Source organism: Prinia subflava, chromosome 6 (genome assembly GCF_021018805.1).
Source record: "Prinia subflava isolate CZ2003 ecotype Zambia chromosome 6, Cam_Psub_1.2, whole genome shotgun sequence".
Lineage (NCBI taxonomy): Eukaryota > Metazoa > Chordata > Aves > Passeriformes > Cisticolidae > Prinia > Prinia subflava.
The window spans coordinates 13,201,405-13,217,193 of record NC_086252.1 but is presented as its reverse complement, the minus strand read 5'-3'; the positions used below and the strand labels follow the sequence as shown (position 1 = coordinate 13,217,193).

The window sequence follows — 15,789 nt, the reverse complement described above, 5'->3', positions numbered from 1 at the left end:
AGCTCAAGGGTGTGGAGTGTCCTTCACTGGAGATATTCAAGAAGCACCTGGACACAATCCTGTGCTGTGTGCTCCAGGATGACCCTGGATTAAATGATTAAACCAGACGACAGACTGTGGTCCTTTCCAACCTCACCCACTCTGTGATTCTGTGAAGAGAAGGGTAGAGGTGTGCTGGGTGGTAATCCAAATTCAAGAGGCTTTTACTCTTTAACTATGGTCCAGGTTAAACACTGTGTCACATCCATCAACCACAAAGCCAGTGGTGTTTAACTAACTAGCATACAGATACTTTTTCCCAAACGCAGGTCAATGCACAGCAGCCCTCACAGCTTTTCCCAATATTAATACCACCCCACCATTATACTTGTGCTTTTAGGCTCTTTGAAATGCTGAGATCTTTCATGACTCACTGTCAAAAGCCAGCACTTAGAAACAGCTACCATCAAGTCAAGTCATCAACACCAATTTGACTTCATCCCATTTAAAGTCTGTTTCATTAAACAAACAAACACAAATTTGGCATCATTTTTTTGTTTCCCTTTACTCTGATGGATCACAGCCCTTGTTATAAAAACACGCTTAATAAAAACAAATTGGAAAACTAAAGAAACTCATAAAGAGCTTTGATTGTGAAGAAAAGCAGGGAAAAGGGCTGAAGGAGGAAATGCTACATTTTTCTGTGATGCCAACAGAAAGAGGCAGTTTATAAAGAAAACCACAGAGTGGCAGGAAATAAATCCTTGAGATTGAATTTGGAGAAACACAAATTAATGCATTTATGGAAGAAACAGGAACAAAACACACACACCTAACACAAAGCCGAGATCCAGTAAGGCTGACAAAGAGTCCCAGAACAGATAATACACAGAGAAGACCAATATAGCTTCGAGGACACCTTCTAAGCATCTGAGACACAGGAAAACTGGAGGGAACAGAGAGATGGAAAGTATGACAAAATTCAAAAGGACATGCACCTTTATTACTATTTATCACATCTGTTCTGCAGTCAGACTTGTAATCTCCAGTCAATGAGGGGCCTCATTTCACATTTAGATTAAAAATCCATGAAATAGATAATATAGATGGAGATGGGTAAAAGTATCATAGCTTTGTGCAACTATGAACACGGTGAATCCAAACAAAGCAATGGACTTGCTCATGGAAAACAGAGAGAATATGGGAGAATAGTCTTTTAGATATCCCTCCTCTAAATTAGATTTTAGCACAGGCTTCCAAGGAATACAAGGCTTCACACCAGGTGGATTTCAAAGGACACTGGAAAGCACCACTGAGGCATACATTAAGAAATGGCACCTGGGCAGAATTTCATGATCTAACAGTGCCAATTTCCAGAATTTGCTTGTTTGTTTCTGGGCCAAATCTGCTTATATGCAGTTTATTGCTGCTGGAATAAGACAGAGACCAAAAATGCTTTTCATCATATGCACCCTGCTCTTGAACCCCATTTGCCTTCAAAATTAGCCAGTAAAACCCACTATCAAACACAAGGTCTTCTCTGACTCTCCTCTAACCTCAGAGACCAAGCTGCAGTGCAAATGTATCCTTTCCCCCATGACATAACATAACATGACACAGCACAACACAGACTCCCACTGGATTCCAGCTAGAGGAGGAGGAAGACGCCACTGCCGTGAACCTGGCCTCTCCTCTGAGATGCGTTTCCAAGCTGACACACAGTACACATGTGATGGAGTCTCAAAATGAAACATGTCTGGCAAACTGTATATGCACACAGAGGGACCCTTCATGACTCACGTTTATACTACAGCATTTCAGCATCATTAGAACAGAGCAAAAAGGCCTCAAAGAGGACTTGTGTACAGAAGTGGATTTTAATGTCAAAAAAGGCCACTCTGATAATTTAGTCTCACCTCTGATGACAGTTCACTGAAGTGCACAAAGAGCTCCCTTGAACACTCATTTATAACCGCTTTCAGGTTGGTTTCCACTGTTAGATAGGAAAGTCTGAGGGTAAATCAGAATGGGAACATCTCTTCTATCCATGCATTGAGACTTTCAAGAGACCTCTCACCTGTCATCATTTCACAGATGGGTATGACTGTCCTTGGGGAAGCTGTGCCTACACCAGACATTATCCTACCCTTGCATGGTTAGGGAGGCCACATTTAGCTCTTAGAAACATCTTCTAATTCCTTCCCACACCCACATTTTCTTCATTTATAAAACCAGTGAAAACAAATCATGCTTCACCCTCAGTTTTATAGAGGGCAGCTCAGGACCTCTCATTTCTTCATGGAAAGAAAATTTCTTTCTGTATAGTTTCCATTATTTATTAGCTGAAGGTCGGGGGAGAAATGGTATTTATAGGATGCCTAAGGCCATGCTCACTATAAAACAGAGTAAGTCAGTATAGCTACAGCCCAACTCAGTGGCCTATTGTGCAACATTTTAAAAAAATATACTCTCTCTTTATAGCACTTGAGAACATCTTCTCCGCAACACCAGTGAAAATACATTTATGAGAGCTATAGAGCAACAAGATTGTTTTAATCAAATCATTAACATGGGTGTGCTGTTTTCTGCCCACATCCTGATATTTAGTCCACATCCTGACAAGATCTGGAATTTGTATAGACTGTTCTCCTGAAAGGTGTCAAGTGACTTTGTGGACACTGGGCCAGTGTAAATTCACTGCAACTTTGGCAGATCTGCACTCACTGACTGATCTGAAATCCCCAATGTGATGTAGATACTATTCTTTCCATTTACAAAGAGAAAAAACATTCAGACCCGTATGCCAAAGGTCTCCTTGACCTTTTCTACTTAAAGAAATGGAAATGAGACAGAAGTTCCCATCTTACACCATACTGGAACATCACCTGACCAGAGATGCAGCTTGCCCAAACAAAGCTGACTGAATGGTACATGGCATAGGTCTGGCTGCATGAAATAATTCACACCAGACAGTGCCAGTGAGGAGAAGCCTTCAACCTAGAGCATCCACTCAGTGTACAGCTAGGGCACTCAGGACTTGGAATCACAGACACTGGAGGTACTTGGGAGTAAGAAACCACCAACACCTTGCTTCCTTTGCTCTCCCTCAAATGTATTCTTACAAGAAATGCACTTCTCATATGAGAAAAAGAAATCCCAGTGCAGCCTTTGTAGAGCTCTGTGCACGTACTGGCATTCTTCTCAGTATTCAGAAACAATGCTGGGAAGTCACCCAGACAGTCACCTGTCTACCAAGTCTCTCACACCAGAAAGTAACTCTGCACTGGAATTCTTCTGTTCTCCCTCAAACTACTGGGCTTTATTCATGTTTTAAACAAACCCCCAGAACTCAGAAAGCCCAAGACAAGTTAGGCACACTCAGTAAAGAATATTGAAACTGGGCACCCTGAAATTTATTTGCCAGGATCCAAGAAAGACTAATAAAATAATCACTCCCAGAAAACAAAAACTGTCTTGAAGGAAGAGAAAATCAAGGCTGTCTGAAGAGAAAGCACGAGCTTTGCAGCCAACTCAGAAGTACAGTGTGGTGCCAAGGCCCTCATATTACCTTTTAAACCCCCAAATCACCACAGATTCTGAGGGGATTTTATTCAAGCACACAACTTCATCCAGGAGGCACTGGAGACAGCTATTTTAGCCTGTGTCTAGAATTTTTCAACCTGTAATCAAAGTAACAAGTACCAAAGCTCCCACTGACCTTAACTGACTTGTTTCCTCTAAAAAAGCACCTCAGGTGAAACCAGGTTCTTCCATTTTCAAACATTGCCTACAAGATTTTTTCTTTGCACTTTAAAAACACAGAAGAGGTAAGAGAAGTACCAATAAGAGAAGTCTACTCTGTTTCCCTGCAGTAGAAAGCAGGAAGCTACTCCAGGTGAGATCCACTTATCCTGAAATTCTCAACTCTATAAGAGAAGCACCTTACAAGTGCTTTCTCTGGGTCACATCACTTAAAGCAGTCTGCCTTGTCCTCCAAGATACCGGAGACTTCCAAAACTCTAAGTGCTTTCTTCCTCTGGTCTGACCACACAGAAACATGCCTTACTCTCCCTATTTGACTTAAACCCCCCTGCTCTTCCACAGGTTTCTTAGAACCCCAACTCTCAGAGATTTCTGCTTACATCAGAACCACCTTTCACAGCACCAAAGCCAAGCTCCCAGTTTCCTCAATTGTGCTGCAAAGTCTACTAGCATAATTCAACACTACCCTGAGAGATCAAAACCCAAAAACAAATAGAAGAAACACCTGCCCTGGATACGAATCTGATGTACAGCAACCTTCAGATGATCACAACCACTCTGACATGCTGGCGTAGCTTATGAACAGCTGGGGGAGGACTGTGACACCACCAGAATGCACTGCACTCTGACAGTGTGTCACCAGCATCAGGTGGAGCCAGAAAAGAGCTATTTTACCCAAACTGACTGTATTCTCAAATCAGTCCAGTGCTCTTTGCTTCTCCCTTATTACCTTAAAATGCAGACAAATTTAAAAACAAAAACAAGAGACACTGAAGTTCATCCCCATCTGATCTAGACACTAACAAAGAAGGCTTTTTCCACTGGCACCAACTTTCCATTGTGAGCAAATGCAGCCTCTCCACCGTCCACATGTCAGAAACAAAGCCACTTCTGGTCTGATGCTCTCCATACGAAACACCAGATCCCATCTTTCTTCTCCCCTCTGCCTTCCTCCTTTCCATACTTAATTACTCACACAGCAGCTGTAGTAGGTTGCAGGTGAGTGGAGTATTTTCTTCGGAGCAGCACAAATTTTCCAGGCTGACGGGCAGGCCAAAAGGATGAAAAGAAAAAACAAAACCCCAACAAGAATTTAGTACTTTTCACCGGCTTGAAGGAGGCAGCAAGCTCTGCAGGGTGGGCACAGTTCAAACCACTGCAAAGCCATGGGAAAAGAACCAAGCCCCTGAGCCACTCAGCCCACCCTGTGCCCAGGGATGTGGGGCACCTCAGATCCAGAATCCAGCAGTAAGCCAGAAGTGCCAAGGCAGGGCAGGTGCACTGCCTGCAAACTGGCACAGCACCTCACTGGCAGCAGCTGAGCCAAGGAGAGAGGAGAGACCTGCAACTGCAAGGAGACAAGGAACACGTGTGGCTGCACTGCTTTCATGCATCTTGTGTATCAACAGGCCTTGCCAGGCCCTTCCTGAGGGAGGGACAGCAAGCACCCAGGTAAGAGACCAGGAGTATCCAGACACTGCTCGTGGCATCACACAGTGTTGTGGGTGCAGTTCTCCAAAGATGCAACAGACACAGGATGCAGAGAGTCTGGATACCTTTGACTAGCCAAATTGCTAATAGCTGGGAAAATTAATCAACTTTTAGGGACGCAAGAGGAAGATGTCAGCCAAACTAAGTCTCTCACAGCGAAAAGTGCCAGGCTCTCAGGAAATTCTAGGAGGTACAACTCGTTGAAAGATTTCTAACAAACGTTCTCAGAAAATAAATACACTTTTACCCAGTCTTTTATTGGAATATATATTCATTCTGGAGTCAATATGTTATCCACTGAAATGTCACACATCCAAGATATAATCTGTAAGGGCAGACTTGAATCAAACAATGCAGTGATTTAAATCTGGGTTTCACACCTAAGCACCAGTGATGTGCATTTTGGGTGTAAAAAGCAAGCAGACAGGAGCATCTCTCACCTCCCTTCTACTCGCCACCCAATGAACAATTTTCACCATAGCCTTTGATCACTAGAACCTTTGTTTTCCATCCAGCCCTGGTGGAAAACAAAGGCAGGCGATTAAAGGCAGTCCCACACTTCACCCCCACCAGCACAAAGCAATTCAGCACAATGCTGATTCTCCTCCTGGGCTGGAGCAAGGCAACTCAGCAGAAACTGCAAGTGTTCAAAACCCAAGAACTTTCCGTATGTATGGAAGTGGACTTTGCCCACTCGGGTGTCAGGATTAAAACCAAATGCCTAATACTATAGTAGCCTATTAATAGTGAAAACATCTTTTAAATCTAATTTACTTGTCCTGAGACATGCCTTTTTCCTCACAGCATAATCTAAATGAACACTTATTTTCACTGTGATTCCCAGTCACTTCAGTTGCACCAGAAGAATGCTGTAGTGACAGACCTGCAAATGCAGAAGGTGGGCCAGATGATCCTGTCCAACCACCACAAACTCTGTTTCCAGGGCTTTTTGGATTATCTAGGTGGAGATACTTCCATTGATTGCAGTTTCTGTCAGCATGTGCTACCTTACAAAGGTCCTTTATGGTCAAACATCAACCCTATATCAGTATCCCTTTAAAACCGACCTACTCAGGCTACAGGTTTAAAGGGTGGGTTTTGTAAATCAAGACTAATTGGAATGTCTCAGAAGAGCCTCTCACGAGCCAGTGTCCTTCTGCTTCGCATCCTTTCCCCTAAATCACACTGTCTCCCAAGCTTGCCTGTGTCACTGTCTACTTCTCTATCCCTTGCAGAGGAGGAGCTGTTGACCCCATGTATGATTTAAGCTCCAGCTTTGCCCTCAAGTCCACAATGCTGGGAAATAACAAGAGGATTAGGACATGTGACACATTGCCTGTAAGCATAATGTTCAAAACCAGTATGACACCTAAGTATGGTTGGTGGGCCTTCAGCAAGCATAAATGACATACACGTTTCCACATAAACGACTCGGACTGTTTGCTGTGTGTGGTACAGTACACTACACACCTCTTAGCAGTTCTCCAAAGAGTAACACATGTAATGAATACACAGCTGCACTCAGTGGAAATCCTTTGGATTGGAAAGGATCCTTCGCATGCAAGAACAGGGAGTGGATGGGTGAATCCTGCTTCAAAAGGATTCACAGCATCAGAGCAGCTTAATAAATCAGAATTGATATATCAAACCTTTAAAAGAAAAGAAAATTAAATGCTTTCTGCCTAACCTTCCTACACTCAACTTCAACCTCTATTAAAAACTTGAGAAGGTTCAAATCAGTGCCATGCTCAGGCTGTCACGAAGACAAGCCAGACCTCTGGGAAGGAGCATTTCAGCTTACCTTTCAGAATCTTCTTTTTATTTTTTCATAGAGGCAATGCCACACCCCGCTGAGGGTTTCTCTGCACAGCAGCTGTCCTGGCGGCTGGTGTGGCAGGCTCTGGGCCCGCAGCTCCAGAGGGGCTGGCTGCCCACGTCCCCATGGCCTCACACAACCCTGCCCTGCTCCAGCCACTGTGCCCAAGCACCACAGACCTAGAACAGGAATCCCCACAGCTGCAGATCCGAACACAAGAGCTGCCAACGCATTTCGTAACTGAAGAACTGAGAAGCAAAGGTTTGGTGTCCTGATTAAATCCAAGATGTCTATCTTTGAGCATAAAGGCTGAAACATGAACTCACAGGCAGCCTAACAACCTGAGCAGCCAAGCAGTCTTCCTCACCAGCTGCTGCCAGAGCAAGACTGGTAAACACAACCTGGTGACCAAAGCAATACGTGAGCTTTTTCTGATGTACACACCTATAAACGCCACAGTATTTTCACTTTCTTAATGCTGCTGGAATCAAGTAAGAGTTAGAAATCCCAGGTTGTTTGGGGTTTTTGTAAATAATAAAAGGCAACAAAACAAATCTTCAGTGTCTCAAATTCAAAGGAAGCGTAAAGAATATAAAATTAAAAAATAAAAGGTCTGTGACTTTAAAGACAATGCCAATGTCTTGGGAACTAGGCATGATTTTTTAACTTGCAGCGGCAATGTTGGGAGGAGGCTCCTTTCCTGGCAGGTTTGTTTTTGCTTGCTCACAGAATCTGCTGAACTCTGTAGTTCAAGTGAATCCACACTCATTTTGACCAAGGCAGAAGAACCCATAGTACAAAAGGACATGTGGGGAGAAGAATTTCAGTAATTCAGGTGAGTGAATCTTGCAACGTCAGTCTAAAAGACACCACAAAAATGGCACTCCCAGCTCCTGAGCACCGCCAGGAGTTTGGAAGTGGTGGAGACATTGTAGATGTAGGGAATGGACAGGAGGCACTTGAGAGTCCAGGGAAGCAGAAGGAGGAACTCAGCACTACTCTTGAAAACACCTTTATTAACTCTCCAAAAATTCAGGTTTAGCATCAATAAAGAAAACCATCATCAATTACAATGCTTGGGCATAACTTTTAGTGAGGTTTTGAGCATGACGATCAGAAGTCTACAATTTTTCTTCCCCTCTGCAGAATGTGACAAACTTGTTAGGAGATGAGGTGTACTAAATGTACTAAACAGCAGTATTGCTCAGTCAGTGAGTAAAATCCCTTTGTTTTATTAGGGTAACTGCAATCAAGGTCATTCACATGCAGCTACAATCAAAGAGAAGCAGTTTCCTTCTTGCTTCCCTAAAATGTTTCCTAACTCAGAATGGAGAAACAACACACTGGATGTTTCTCAATGGAGAAACATATGACAAAGCCTCAAAAAAATCGCCCAACAATATCCAGAAAATACCATTTGTCTCAACCCTGGAGAGCTTAGGTATTTAATTACTATCTGGAACTGAAAACCTTCTGCCATTTCTACATGGAAGTATCACACTGCAGACTGCTATATATTGTGATTTTCATGTAGCCTATTCTAATTTATGCACTGCCTATTCAGTAGAACATACAGAAATGTACGGGCTTGGGGGAGGGTAGATTTAAGCATCCCAAACAAGAGAAAATATTTTCTAGCTGAGTACCTGCATTAAGACTGCATTGCTTAAAGGTATTTACCCCATTTCAAAATCACTTGATAAAAGTCATTCACATAATCTGCTATTTTAAGACTCATAATGTGGATTGTGGGACTCTATGCTTTCAGAATGCCAAGAAATAATCACTTTTAACAACAGGTTCTATCATTAAGAAATCATGTAACAATAGAGACAGCAGTTTCAAGTTTGTCTTTCCTCTCTTTGTCTATCTCTGTAAGGTGACAGGAGCATGCTTTCAGCACATGGAGCAAGAAGAGGGACTGCAGGTATAAATGCAGCGGCGTTCAGAGTCTGAAATACACTGCATTACACATGTGGCTGTTCTTGGAAGTCAACCATTTCTGAAAGTTATTCTCAAGAGGCATGATGTACTATAAGCACTTAAGAAATGTGTTACACTGTGACTGGAACCAAGATGAAATAGCAATATTAAAAGAGATGGTTTAGTTTATGTAGTGGCCAACTATGCCATTAAACCAGAACAATGGAGATGATGGGGAGGCAGGAATGTTCTTCAGTGTGATTTATTCCTTTCCAGTAGGAGTGGAAATTCTTCCTATAGGCCTGAAAATGACCCTCTGCCAAGCAAAAGCCAGCATTAAGATATAAGAATTCTGCTAGATTAGTCACCTTGGGATACTCTGCTCTCACACAGCACAGAGATCTCAAAGCCCTCTTCCAGGATGAGTCAAAACTCAGCCTTCTGAGCGCCATAAAAACCACTGGGCCTTAGCATTGCTGTTGTCAGTAACTTCAGAAAGAGGGAAACTGAGGCTTGAAGAATTGATTAAAAACAGGCAAAGAAGGCTATATGAAAGGATCAACAGAAAAACAAAGGCTTCCTCAATCCTATGCTTCACAGGAAATGTGCATCTTTCTTGAAAGGATCATTGTTTGCCGCAGCTGAGAGCAGCTGGGTCAGCCAAGGCAAAAGGAAATGTTATCAGGCAATGGTTATCAGCAAACAATATAATGCCATTTCCACTTCTGCCAGCCAATTAGACCTGTGCTGCCTGCTGACACATGTGGGAAAGGCTATCTCCTCCAGAATAAACCAGGGTTTGGCACCTAAGCCCTGCTCTTTTTATACAGCTGCATCAGCTACACATGATGACTCTGAGCATCCACCTGCTCTTTGTGCTCCCATATTCTGACATTATGGAAACTACCACGCTAGAGACTGCCCTACACTCCCCATGAATATGACAATATGACAGCCCCAAAATATCTCCTGATCAGACCCCTGCTTCACAATAGGACGGTGAGCTCTGAGTCCACCAAGGGGCCTAGGGAGAAGGACAATAGGGATGTTTAAAATGTCACCCCTAGGAAGAGGCAGATCTGATTACAAAGGATGTCTTCTGCACCCTGATCTTTCAATGACCCCCTAAATGACATTGTGAAGGCCCAGCAGGAAGAACAGAGTGAAGCCCCATGGCCACCCCTTCCAAATTCACAGCCCCACTCTCCCCCTCTCTGCAGCCTGGCACACAAAACAGCACCACGTGCAGCTGCACAAGCTATGATCCTCAGAGTTATCTCCCTCAAAAACAGCCTCCTACCCACTTCCTTCCTCTGCAGAGTAGCAAGGCGCTCTTCAGCCTCGTGCTGCCTCTCCTAGCAGTCTGGTTCCAATCTCAGGGATGCCACATGAGACAGCCACCCCAGAGCAATGGCATATGTGGCCAGAGGTCCTCCTGCAGCAGCGCAGCAGCCACGCAGGTGCTGAAATCTCCCCCCGCCCTGGGCCTGAACTGCAGAGTCAGCTCGCAGGGACAGAGAGAACTAGGACGGTTCAATCAGAGCCAGGATGAAGCACCAGGCAGAAACACGAGGTACCAGCAGCTGACTTAGAGAAAACGACTCATTTCCCAATGCACACAGCCCACCTCTGCCTTTAATCCCTCCTCAGTGCCACGAAGGCTCAACACTGCTGGAAAATCTAAACAAAGTTTTCTCTCCTGATGAAATTGTGCTATTGGTTACTCATTAGATTCTGACGTCCTCACTCCAAGAAAAATCTTTCTGACCTCAAAAGTGTTTTGTCTGAAGGAGTACGCTCAAAGCTCAGAGAGGAGCTCAGCTTTTGTTGCCTAAAATCAAGCTCTCACTTCCCAAAATGTTTTAAAAAAACCCATCAAACACATCACAGGTTCATTTCCAGCTTCCACTTCAGGTACTTCCACTTCCACAATGCAAAAAATGTCCAGGGTGGAATAAGGGTTTCTTTGTATTTTTGCCTTCTAAAACAGAAACCTACACAAAAGGAGACAATTTGTTCCTACACAAAAGCTGTTTGTTTTGTACATATTGCTGGGTTGCACTCATTCAACTCCAACACTAATTGTCAAAAGCACAGATACCAAACTTGCTCACATTCCTCTTGCAGTGGGAAGGAAAAAACGGCAGATCAGCTGACTGTGTGCAAGCATTTAGCAACCTGCCTTTGCTGTCAGTGCCCTCTGTGAGTAATGGGTGTTTCACAATCTGAAATATGAGCAACTGGCCCAACTGTATATTCCTCAGCCAGCAGCTACCAGACTGTTTTCCAAGCTCAGGAGAAAAGGAAGACAGGACTATGTCAACGCTGTCACCCCAAGGCATGCTCAGATTTTCTGTGGGGCAGGTGCATCTTTCACAGTAGCACAGTAAGCACCATTTCTCAGAGCAGGACCTGGCACTGACTAACCTCTGCACATCACACACTAATCACAAAAGTGGAGCTCACGATGTGATAAAGAAGCTTGCTCTTAACCCACACATCTATTTTCCCCCTCAACCCCTGCCTTTTTAAGAGACTGAAGTAATCTCCTGGGGCACTGCTTTGCTGCTGGGGGAAGCATTGCCCTGGAGCCCCTGTAGCACCATTGGAGCAGAGGCAAGACTTGTTCAAGTGTTTTTACTCAAAATTAAAGCTGTTGTTTCCCACTTATGACACATCCCATAGGGATCAGTCACTACCCTGTCAGCTCTCTTCCCCGGAGTCTCAACTATAGCCTTTAGTTTTAAAGGATACCTTAGAAACACACACATTCTTTGTCTCCAAGTTGCTACAGTTTGCCTAAAATAAGTAAATCCCCAAGACCTGATTACATTGCAGGTGATTTCGAATTAAATTGGGGTCTCTGTGTCAGTGGGTCTGCCAAGCTTGTGTAACAGCATGGTCTCTGCACAGCCAGCTTCAGCTGCTCCCACCACTGACACATCAGTTTTGCTGCCTGTTGTTTGCAAGGAGAGTCCAGGCAGCAACAGGGGAACAAACCATAAATACAGGATGCATTATGAAACATTGGGCACTGGTTGCAGGATTTGAGAGGAAATAAGGGAAAATGAAGCAAATTATTTTCAGCTTCTCTTTTTAAGCATACGTGGACAATCAATGGGGTTTAACCAGGAGCATGACTTTAAATTCTGCAATGGTAACAGTGAGATTGGGTAGATACATGCTACTGTATAAAACAAACTGCTGCTCTTCCACACATAAAAGAAGGCAGAAGGAGACAGAGTATCACTCGCAGCACTGCCTGAAGCATGCTGGCTATGTCAACACACTGTGTCGCTTTGGACTGTCTGGACTGTTAGTAATATGCAACCGATCCAACAACGACGCTGTGAAATATATTTTTTTAATTAAATTATATTAACCTCTTCAGTTTAATTAGCACGTGAAAAATATAAAAGGAAAGCAGATGTGACCATCGTGGATGTGTGCGCTGAATATTAATAACAAAAAGCATCCCCTCCCCCTTGGAGGATAAAGCAAAGTTGGTTCAGTCATTTTGCAAAATAAACCCTGAATGTGTTCACCCTGTAGCTAACAATAAACCTCTGCTTTGTGTGCACACACGTACAAAGCTCAAGCCAAAATGATTTTACTCTGGTAAACCTTTGAAGATCCAGCCCCGGTCCAGCTGGCTGACAATGCTACAGCCCGAGTACTCCCCAGCAGCTCTGCCATCCACATTTCTACCCATACACACTTCTAAGGAAAAATTAAATTAACATCTCAAAACTGTCATTTACTGGAGACCTAACACAGGCTACCCTTACAGTAGCCAAACCTCAGGTGAAGGCTGGCAAGATGAAATCCAGCAGCCCGTTATTCTCACAGTGATAGTGCCGCGGGTCCGTGCGCTGCAATAGCACCACATGTCATCCCAGCCACACTCCACTATTTCTACCCACCAGCAGATGTTTTTTTTCTTTTAAAGAGACACCAGTTTCCAGAATTTCACCTGGTGTATCACCTCCACCAGAAAATCACATCGAGAAGCAGGACTACCTCACAACGTTTGGTCGTAAATAGAAATGCTGCCTTTCCTATTCCCTCAATATCCCAGCTGATAACTATTTATAGTTAACAACTGAATTCATAGTGTATTTTATACAGCTCTTCTCTGTATACTCTTCCCCTTGGTCTTACTTGTATTCACGCTACCATTCATCATTTGAATGCATTTACAATACTTGATTTCCATCTTTATCCTTATTCTGTCTGCATATTAACCCTACAGTGCCTCAAAAGACACTGGTTTACTGGAACCAGCCTAAGGCGTCATTGTTTCAAGACAGCAAGAAGTGTGCGTTTCTACTCATCTTCCAAGAAAAAAGGGGAAAAAAAAGAAAAATAAGTCACAGTCCTAGTTACTGAACTTAGCCTTAAAGCTTTTGCTAGTGCTTCCACACACCTGCCCACCCTCCACCTCCGACTTAAGCTACGATTTTTATTGACATATACTAATTACCTGAAAATAAGAATGATCTATTCCATTCCCACCAGCTGCCAGTTGTCAGCACTGGCTAGAAGTGAGCAGGCTTGTTTAAAAGAACAAAACAACCCCCAAAAAAATCTAAGCTCAAAAATAAAATAAATAGTAGTCATCATAAAAACAAAACCCTAAAGAATGCCACCGGATCTCAGGTACTGTCGGGCGTGCTCAGAAAGGACTGAAGGCAGACAGATTTGACTGGACTGCTCAGTTTGTCACGGTAAAAAATACAGAGATTTAAAGGTCTACCCACACGGAAAAAAAAAAAATAAAGAGAAGAAACACCAAAAACACCCAACCCTGAATTAAAGAACAAAAATAAAATAAAGTCAGAAATGCAGCCTCAATGCATCGACTGTCTGCGCTTAAGAGATTTACAGGAGTAATTTAAATGATTCACCTGCTGCCAGTTTTCCTCCAAGGATGGCAAAGCTGAGAAGTAGCCGGTGTCGTGGACAAGCTGGAGTTCCTGGAATATACTATAACTAGCCAAGACATCCATGCTGCTGCTGAGCAAGACCCTTTCTTTCTGCTTTTGTGTGTGTTTGTTTGCTCGGGTGGGGGGTTGTTTTTGGTCATAAAAAAAAAAAGGAGGAAGAAAATCAACCAATGATAGATCCAGCGTCCCTTTGGCTTTGTTTTGTTTCAGTCACACTTTAAAAAAAGAGAGAGAGAGAAAGAGGATCAGCGCGGAGGGACAGCGAGGTTCGGGGGCCGGGCCGAGGAGGACGAGCGGCGCCGGCGCGCACCGAGCACCCCGCGGCCGCCGCACCGGGGCACGTCCCCGCCGCGCTCCGCGCAGCCCCGCGCCGCGGCCATGCGCGCTCACGACCGCCCTCCCCGCCGCCCCCTCCCCTCTTTATTTTCGGGACACCACATCCCACATCCCGCCCCCCCTCAGCCGCTTCCCTCCCCGCTTCCCTCTCACCCTCCCTCAGCAAGCCCAGCCCGCCCCGCCCGCGCGCGCAGCCGCGCGGCCCCACTCAGGCAGCGCGTGGCCATGTAGGGTAAACGGCGGGGCGGGAGGGGCGGGCCCGCCGCGCGCCTGAAGACACTGTGGTCCAATGGAGACGCCGCTCGGGGCGCGGGGGGCGGGGCCAGAGCGCCGGCGCCGGCGGCGATTGGCCGGCAGCGCTGCTCCCGCCCCTTTCCCCGAGGCTCGCGAGGCGGCGCGCGGCGAGCTATTTTTAGGGCTCTATATAAGAGGGCGGCGAGGCGCGCGGCGCTGGTAGAGGGCGGCTCGCTGAGGGGCGGTGGGGGCCTGCGGCGCTCGGGCTGCGGGCGCCGGGTGAACCGGAGTCCGGTCTGAGGCTGCTCCGCAGGCAGTGCCTACCGGATTCCCCCGACCTTTCCCGTAATGTGTGCGCCCCTCTGCCTCTCCCCAGCTTCTAGCGCTCGAGTGCCCCGGGCTGAGTATGGCCATACCAGTTGCAGGTGGCCAGGGAAAGATGTGCGGCTTATGAGGGTGCTGGAAGGAGTAGAAGTGGGAATACACCCCGAGCAGGAGCCGCTGGCATCAGTAGCACGTGCACAACCTGTGTGGGCAGACCACAGGAGCCCAGCTTCGGAGTGCTGATCCAGCCAGGCCATCCCCAAAAATGCACGTGTGCTTGCTAAGGCATCTATCATGGCATTTAATCAGGCTGAGATGTGGGCTGAGCCCTCTCTGAATGCTAGTTTGTGTTGGCTAATGAGCTGTTTGACCTTAAATGGTTAGTGTGGTGCAGAGCTTCCCCAAAATCGCTCTGGCACAGGGCATAGTTGCAGAGTTTCTGCTTTTGGAAGAATTGCAGAACTGAGTGTGCTCATTTGAAGATGATGGGGGTGGGAAGGGGCTTCTAGTAATGGAAGAAATATGTTCTCTTTGTTGCTCTCAAATGCAGAGGGCCCTATGGTCCCATCGGTTGCATTGCCAGGGTTGTATCTGGCCATCAGGCTGCGGGATGAATGTCCCTGTGGTGCCCTTTGATGGTGGGTTGTCGGCACTGTAAGTTGGACTGGGTACCAGCAGATGCTGCCAGGGATTGCTAAATTGTCTCCTTGTAGAGCAGTTGCATCGCGCTTTCCTTGCCATGACTGTCTCTTCTCACTTTTCTCTTTCTTTTGCACCTGGATGAGTGTGCCAGAGCCAGGCCTCACCTGGTATTAACTGGTGCAATGCCACTAGCACAGACACATCTCTTCCCAGATGTCCCGGTCAAACTGATGTGAAAGGCCACAGAATTCATCAGTGTTGATTAGTTCATGGTACGTTTTCTTTCTTGGCAATGAAGACAAATTGCCTTTTCCTAAACTGGGTCCGTGTTAACAG

At 45.3% G+C, this 15,789-nt stretch overlaps 1 protein-coding gene across 3 annotated transcripts in view; it reads right to left on the bottom strand.

The window, feature by feature from the left end:
* Positions 1-14,507, bottom strand: part of KLF7 (KLF transcription factor 7) — a 66,463-nt gene extending 51,956 nt beyond the window's left edge. For 2 of the 3 annotated variants that reach the window (XM_063400317.1, XM_063400319.1), the window contains exon 1: positions 13,879-14,369. In XM_063400317.1, the coding sequence (XP_063256387.1) occupies positions 13,879-13,980 (102 nt within the window). In that variant the 5' untranslated portion in view covers positions 13,981-14,369. Of the gene's footprint in view, positions 1-13,878; positions 14,370-14,406 lie in introns of those variants that run through there. The other variant, XM_063400318.1, reaches the window with a different exon arrangement.
* Positions 14,508-15,789: the final 1,282 nt, after the last annotated feature.